General features: G+C 40.4%; 1 protein-coding gene across 2 annotated transcripts in view; it reads right to left on the reverse strand.

The window, feature by feature from the left end:
• The window catches only part of si:dkey-106n21.1 (solute carrier family 23 member 2), an 85,785-nt gene extending 83,966 nt beyond the window's left edge, over nucleotides 1-1,819 (reverse strand). Inside the window, exon 1 of one of the 2 annotated variants that reach the window (XM_050072488.1) lies at nucleotides 1,687-1,819. In XM_050072488.1, the coding sequence (XP_049928445.1) occupies nucleotides 1,687-1,758 (72 nt within the window). In that variant the 5' untranslated portion in view covers nucleotides 1,759-1,819. The remainder of the gene's footprint in view (nucleotides 1-1,686) is intronic. The other variant, XM_050072487.1, reaches the window with a different exon arrangement.
• Nucleotides 1,820-8,869: the final 7,050 nt, after the last annotated feature.

Here is an 8,869-nt window from a genome sequence, read left to right on the forward strand (position 1 = left end):
ACAGATCAGAAGCACAGAGAGTTGTTGACTAGAGATGATACACCGTCTCATGGTGGTCACTTCCTGTCAACGTTACAGATCAGAAGTACAGAGAGTTGTTGACTAGAGATGATACACCGTCTCATCGTGGTCACTTCCTGTGAACTGGAAGCTTTTTACAATGTTGCAGAATGGGGCATTGTAAATAGTTTCAACTCGTCTCGCCACAAATCATTGGTCTGAACTAGGCTAAAAAATTTACAACGTTATAACAATATTTGCTTTTAACTAGGATCTTTTACTGTATCTTCCCTTTTCCTGTATTTATAGTTATTTATTCTGTTTATTTATGTCTTTGTCATTGTGTCTTTTCCTTAAACTTTTTCCCTTGAAGTTACGTTCATGCTCTGATTTGCAACAGCAACTATGAGTGCAATTACATGAACATGAATAACCTGTTAAAGACGTTTATCCTGGTTATGATCATATTTGGGACATGGTGTTAACATGACTACACAGACATCAGGTTATTCATATTCCCTGTATACATCCCGATTACTTTCGGAGTACTCCAGCTGGCCTAGTCAGGTTTCTCATAAAAGGAACATGGTGTTTCCATGCTCAAACCCATAAACAGGATACTCCATAAACCCGATCATAAACGGGGTTATTCACATCCATTAAAAAGCACTCTGTGTTTACCCCTGAAATGTAATGCTGCCTATTGTTTATCAGTTTAATGAGAAAACACTATTTAATTACTTATTTGCTATAATGCTGAACTTAAATTCTGAATGTATCAGCAAATGTTTACCAATAATGTCAGGGTTTCAGCCAGTGTACTGCAAGCCACTCCGCCCGCCCAGCGTAAGCATCAAGGAATTTTTAAAAGATGTGTTTTGAGATGTTTATTTAAACTACAGTCACCTAAAGAGTAAAGTAAAACAACCTGCTAACGTTAATGGCAATGAAATTGAAACTGACTGCACACACACACACACACACACACACACACAGCACAGAGCTGTCAGCCAGGGACACTTTAAGGGTTTCACCACGAGACAATGTTATGTTTGGGTATTTGCTAACTCATGCTCTCTGTTCAATCCTGCAGGTTGGGGTGTGACCTGGCTGCTGTCCAGGATGAGTGGCAGGGACTGAAAATCCTGGTCAGCCACAATTTCAGGGACAGGTCTTACATTGGCCTGTGGGAGATAATGCTGACAAAGGAGCCCTACAGGCAGAATTATAAGGTAGGCCAACAGTACTAAGCACTATCCTATCACTATGCTATCCTCCCATTATTGTTGGTTTAGATAAGTACGACCCATCTAATTTCCACTAGAACATCCTGGAGTTGGTGCAGATGATGCTGGTGCTGCCCATTTCAGCTGCTGGGCCCTTACCACACACATGATGGAGGAGAGGGTGGTTCCAGAGGAGCCTTTGTATTTTGTTGTTTTTCTATTAAATGTGTTTTTCACTAGGAGCACATGTGCCCTCCACCTCTGGGAACGTTCCAGATTTGCATTTGATTTCCTTCTTTATAATGTCTGCACACCTGTAATGTTCATGTGAGTGTGGAGCAGTAACCCTGCATGTACGAGGGTTTTCTCTCTCTCTCTCTCTCTCTCTCTCTCTCACACTCACACTCACACTCACACTCACACATATATACAGTGTCCTGATATTCACAGCTCATCTTACCTGGGCTTCTGTGTGTAATTCAAGTATTCTAAAGGCTGCTGTTTCTTCCCGGTTGTGGTAAATGAAGACCATTGTTGAGCTTAGTCCCTGGATGACCAGTGTATTCCTTCTGACTGAGGGTGAATCAGATGTGCAGATGCACCCTGTGCTTTACAATCTAATTGTCAGCTGCAAAACCGGGTACAAAATTAACTTTGTAATCCACCGGCCAAATGTCCAGTTAATGTTCAATTACTACCAACCACCCAATAGATTACCATACTCAGTGGTCGAATTGTTAATTTTTAACAAGGGGGATGCAATGTAGCTTTGATTTTTTTGCATGCACACATAATCAAATATGACACCACAGATGTGCAAAATTAATCAAGATAAAGAAAAATGGCATGACCTATACCTGCTGCCTTTAAAAAACACAAATAATGCAGTAGGGCTGTACCCAAATATTCGGATATTCATTTCTATGGGTAGGTATTCGTTATGAAAATTTGGTATTAGATATTGGCTTTTTTATTTACTTATTTTTTATTTATTTATTTATTTTTTACATATTTTTTTGGTGCTAAATGTAGTCTTTTTGTTGTTGGACATATTTTTTTGGTGCTAAATGTAGTCTTTTTGTTGTTGGTAAATGTAGGTTATCAATAAAAACCAAAACTTTTAAATTGCATTGTTAAAAATGTGAAAATATAGTATCGCCTACCAACTGAGCTTGTGCGCACGGCACGCTTGAGCGCATCCGTCTGAGGCTGTGGATCAGTGCCAAGTTTTACCACTTTATCACTATTCCCTCTAACTTGTAGCTGTTTTTTCGTTATCTTCTGAATTTAATATGAATTATGGAACCGTTTTTGTCAACGTTTGTTTCCCCCGTTTTGTACAATAAATTATTGTTTAAAGTTTCAACAAGTTTCTTTTGGAGTGCGTGACACAAGTGTGTTTTGAAAACGACCGCGGACTGTCACCTGCTCAACGCATCAGTACCTTCGGATGCCATGACAGTAATAGCCAATAATGTCAAAATATCATTTACAGACCGATTTAACAGACGATCACTGCTGCCCGACCCGCAGGTCCATTTGCGGGTCCCGCGGGTTACGGGTCGACCCGCGCATCACTACTCAGCTCAGTCTATAAAGGCTGTACACAACAGTAAGGCTATAGACATTATATTCTATTCAGGCCGGCAGAACCAGCAGCGCATCGGCTCTACAGTGCACGGCACTGCTGATTAACCATTTTATTGCAGCACAGAGTGTCTGCCAGCAACCAATTACTTGCAGAGGCTTCCTACAACTTGTTTCAACGGTTCCGATTTAATCAGAAGACAAATTAAACAGGATGACTAGCCAATGTGAAAATCAAAAGAAAGCATAGAATAATGTACTAAAGGACACTGTTGTGCCATCACATTTTTTTGTGGTTTGAGAGCAAAGATCCGGTCGCCACTGTGCAAAACTCCGCAATACAATTAGGTCCGAAAAAAACCCTCTCCTGTGAAGACCCTGCATGATCATCCATGCTGACCTCTGGTCCACTGTCTCCTCCCTGACCCTGCTCTTNCGGTCGCCACTGTGCAAAACTCCGCAATACAATTAGGTCCGAAAAAAACCCTCTCCTGTGAAGACCCTGCATGATCATCCATGCTGACCTCTGGTCCACTGTCTCCTCCCTGACCCTGCTCTTACTATTGTGGCAATAAAGATTAAACAAATGTGTGCAAAGCAATAGTGAGCACAAGTTCTTTTTAAGGAGGAGTGGGTTCTTTCCTAGCAAGCGATTTAACATAGGTAACAATAACATTAGTGTTCTTATTAACTAGCTTAACTTGATATACTGGCATCTATTAATTAGTCATCAATTACCTAACATTATCTACATGCAACAGCATTACTCAACTTATATGGTTTGTTTGGAAGAAACTGTGCAAGGTATTTTGCTTCTTGCTGGCTGGTTTGCTGAACATAGTTAACACAGAGGTACTGCCCAGAGGCAACCGCACCGTCTGTGTGCGGTTGATAACAACATGACAGCGTGTGTCTGCCACCTGGCGCCCCTACTCATGGTGCGTTTAAAAACTTGGAAAAACACATTACCACATGTTAAAAACGAATTGAACGGTTTTAATGGCTGTAAAAAGTGTGGGGGACGGAGGGCACAGATACGGGAAGTGCGGGGGACATGTCCCGTGTCCCCCCTTCAAATTACGTCCGTGCCTGCACACACAGATTCTAGATTAGCAAGGGGGATGCTTTTTGGTCAATTTTCTAACAAAGGGGATGGCACCCCCCTCAATTCGACCACTGACCATACTGTTCTCCTTGTTTGGCTGGTGACTGAAGATCTTCCAACCAACTGCACACTTTATAGGAGTGTAAAGCACTGGTTTAATCACGAAACGATATCACAATGATTCTTTGGACAACAATACCATATTTGCCAATTATTATAAAGTCTGCCATGATACAATTTTGATTCGATGGAATTCAGGGGCCTGTGATCAATACGACATTGTATGATCATGTAACACAGTCTGTCACAGAGGAAGCCACCACCTCTTTATTTCTTACTTTTGGTCATAAAAGATAAAAACAACACATGAATAAATAGTGCAGTAAAGTTGACTGTAAACTGACTCCACTAACACACAACTAACAGCACATGAGATAAGTTCACCTTCAGGACTTTCTGTCAGAGAGACCTTTCTGGAAGAAATCTTTCTCTCATCATTTTAACCCAAACAATCATCTGTTTCCTAAAACATCAGGACTATGTGTCTTAAAACCCTGAAGATAAACTTCTCCCAGCAGCCATAAAACAACATGATTGTTAAACGACAGTATCAAACCCAGCTGAGTAACAACTGTCACAGTTCACAGGCAAAATAATTATTTTTGGTTAGTCACACATTATGAACTTAAACTAGGGCTGTCCCGAATACCATTTTTTAACATTTGGACCTTCAGCAGAATTTATAACGAATATTCGAATATTCGTTCACGGCGAGGGGGGGGTTAACTATGTTCAGCAAACCAGCCAGCAAGAAGCAAAAAACCTTGCACAGTTTGTTCCAAACAACCTGTGTAAGTTGAGTAATGCTGTTGCATGTTAGCTAATTGATGACTAATTAATAGATGCCAATATATCAAGTTAAGCTAGTTAACAAGAACACTAATGTGCTCACTATTGCTTTGCACACATTTGTTTAATCTTTATTGCCACAATAGAAAGAGCAGGGTCAGGGAGGAGACAGTGGACCAGAGGTCAGCATGGATGATCATGCATGGTCTTCACAGGAGAGGGGTTTTTCGGACCTAATTGTATTTCGGAGTTTTGCACGGCGGCGACCGGATCTTTGCTCTCAAACCACAAAAAAATGTGATGGCACAACAGTGTCCTTTAGTACATTATTCTGTGCTTTCTTTTGATTTTCACATGGGCTAGTCATCCTGTTTAATTTGTCTTCTGATTAAATCGGAACTGTTGAAACAAGTTGTAGGAAGCCTCTGCAAGTAATTGGTTGCTGGCAGACACTCTGTGCTGCAATAAAATGGTTAATCAGCAGTGCCGTGCACTGTAGAGCCGATGCGCTGCTGGTTCTGCCGGCCTGAATAGAATATAATGTCTATAGCCTTACTGTTGTGTACAGCCTTTATAGACTGAGCTGAGTAGTGATGCGCGGGTCGACCCGTAACCCGCGGGACCCGCAAATGGACCTGCGGGTCGGGCAGCAGTGATCGTCTGTTAAATCGGTCTGTAAATGATATTTTGACATTATTGGCTATTACTGTCATGGCATCCGAAGGTACTGATGCGTTGAGCAGGTGACAGTCCGCGGTCGTTTTCAAAACACACTTGTGTCACGCACTCCAAAAGAAACTTGTTGAAACTTTAAACAATAATTTATTGTACAAAACGGGGGAAACAAACGTTGACAAAAACGGTTCCATAATTCATATTAAATTCAAAAGATAACAAAAAAACAGCTACAAGTTAGAGGGAATAGTGATAAAGTGGTAAAGCTTGGCATTGATCCACAGCCTCAGACGGATGCGCTCAAGCCTGCCGTGCGCACAAGTTCAGTTGGTAAGCTATACTATATTTTCACATTTTTAACAATGCAATGTAAAAGTTTTTTTTTTTTTTATTGATAACCTACATTTACCAACATCAAAAAGACTACATTTAGCACCAAAAAAAAGTTAAAAAAAAAAAAAAAAGTTTGAAAATAAGCAAATAAAAAAAACAACGAATATCGAATACCAAATTTTCATAAGGAATACCTACCCATAGAAACGAATATTCGAATATCCAAATATTTGGGTACAGTCCTAGCTTTAACATGTTTAGATTGCATAAATTAGCCTAGCGGCTAGCAGACTTTTTTTTCTCTACTTCTAGCTTAACAAATAAAATGTGACATCAATATTTTTCTTCCTCACTGTTGTTTTAAGTCTCCCTGTCTCCCGACAGAACAGCTCGATTGGATTTCAGCCTGCGTGCACATTTTTTCAGCCGAACATTGTTGAAACAGCAGTTGATGTTGCTGCAGTGAGAAGTTAGCGGAGTGAGACGTCGTCCAGGTAGATACGTCGTGTTTAATCTCATATGGTCATTGTTTACATACACCATGTGTTCTGTTGACTCATATTTTCTCTAAATTATCAAAAATATTTCCACTCTACTGATTTATTCCAGAGTAAATAACGATATCCTCATCATCTTTCTCTTGGCTGCTCACCATCTGCCTGCTGTTGTTGACGGTGAAACAGAATTTTGAAATAAAAGCGTATCCTGAAGATGATGATATGGATTGATGTTTTCTCTTTGCATCTATGATACTCGACCGTTGACCGTTGAATCGATGTATCGATCCAGATCGATGGATCGTTACACCCCAATATTTCACCAACATTTGGCAGGTGGATGCTGCTCATTTTGTACCCTGCTGCAAAATACACACGTTTAAAGCAATCTGAAATTCAAAATATGTTTCTTTACAGACCACATTAAGGTCCACACTAGAGGTGGATCTGGGCCATATTCCCACTGGCAAAAAACCAACCAGTCAGGATAGATGTTATCTGTGTCTGTCCTGATAAAATTAGTTCTGTAAATCAACAACCACAGTTTGTTGTGGTCAAGAAGTCATCTCCAATCATTCACAGAATGTTCAAATCTGAAACACTAAATTCTTACATCTGCACACAAGGTTAATCCTGAGGTTAACAGGTCCACTGGGACACAGGTGGATTTTCTGATCTTGAAGCCCAATGTTATTCTCTGGTTCATCAGTAAAGGTTATGAACTCCACTGCAGACAGGATTCTGGGGTCCAGTGCGGGTTGAATGTGCATCAGCAGGTTTGTGTTATACATTCCTACCTGAGGTGTATTAAAATGTCTGAATCGTCGCTGGCTACACTTTAGGGCTGCACGATTCTGGAAAAAATGAGAATCACGATTTTTTGGCTTATAATTGAGATCACGATTCTCTCACGATTTTTTTCAACATAAAGATATATTGTGTTTATTTCCTGATACAATGGAAAAGTAACAAAAATTATAAATAAATAATAAAAAAATATCATTAAATAACAAAGCCTATGATTGTGCCTGATACAAGAGACACAAGGCACATCAACTCTGGTCAGCAGAGAGGGAACACTCCTGTTTTAGCTTTAGTCTCTTGTCTTCTCTTACAGCTTTTGAACAATTTTAACAATAATATCAATGTTGAACAACATTTTTCTGAGGTAGGTATTCCAGGCCTGGAATTAAGTCAAAATTAAACGTTTCAACACCATGCATTTGACAGGAGTATTCACCTAACATAGCCTACATATCTGTAATTATATAATTATTTATATGTCTCTATGTATATTTTTACATAAATCCCCAATATTTTATTTGCCTTTAAAAAAATCCTCTTCCTTCATTTAATTTGACAATGTTTATTGTATTGTATTATATGTATTCATTCTCTACAGGATCTTGTATGTTCTTTAATGTGTGTTCAATTTATTAAAAGAAAGAAAAAAAAAACACGATTTGGTGATAATGACCCTTCGTATAAGGACTGAGAGGCTGTCCGGTATGTGTGTGTGTGTGTGTGTGTGTGAGTGTCTGAGGAGCGTCAGTACGTTAGCTTGTTAGCTGTAACGTTAGCCTTGCTGTTTGTCATGTTAACATTATCGTCGGCAGCCCTGAATAGCTTGTAAAGCTTTAGCATAGTTAATTAACACATTTGTTATCGGCCCATGTGTTTACTGCTACAGAAAATTAATAAATCTTTGGTTTATTTGCACAACGTCGCCTCTCTGCCGTCTTTTATCACGCTTGCTAACGCTAAGTTACCTTTACCAGCAGATCTGTATGAGGCACAAACTGAGGCTACAGTTAGCAGTGTGTTTCCCCCCTGTCTAGCTGCTTTCCAAACTGTCGGCCAGTTGTCGCTCTGCATCACTTGGTATAACGCTGCGTCGTTGGGAGCGCTTGTTTTCATGCAGATGATGTCCCGACTCCCGGCTTGAGTGGGGCCGACAGAATCGCCGTCATTGAAAAATTAGATTGCATATGCATATGAATCGAAATCACAATTTTATTACGATTAATCGTGCAGCCCTACTACACTTTATAAGCTATGATAATCTGGTCATGGGTCACATTTATCATCCACATCTAGGCGCTGTCTCGCCAACGTACGATAGATAACAACTACCGAGCAGAATAGCGACACGCCACAGATTCACCTCACACACAAACCCTCACATCACACACACAAGCTGCTCTGTCTGACACACACACATCACAAAGCTGCATCATACAGGTGCTACTACAGTAATCTGTCATCAATCACACAGAGATGTTTTTTTTTGTAGCATGCCGATACAGCCCTGCACAACTGGGTTACAAAATATTTTTGGGTGGGCTGAGCCAAATATGGCTAACACATCACACTGGACTGTGCATCAGTGGGGAGGAGGTGGCGCACGTGACCAGTTTCAAGTTCCTGGGAGTCCACATATCCCTGGACATGACATAGAAACTGAACACCTCCTGTCTGATCAAGAAGGCTCAGCAGTGCCTGGTTTTTCCTGAGGATGCTGAGGCTCAACAGACTCTATGAAAAACTGCTGATCAACTTCTACCACTGAGAGTCCTGACGTACTGCCTTACAGTCTG

Source organism: Epinephelus moara, chromosome 20 (genome assembly GCF_006386435.1).
Source record: "Epinephelus moara isolate mb chromosome 20, YSFRI_EMoa_1.0, whole genome shotgun sequence".
NCBI lineage: Eukaryota > Metazoa > Chordata > Actinopteri > Perciformes > Serranidae > Epinephelus > Epinephelus moara.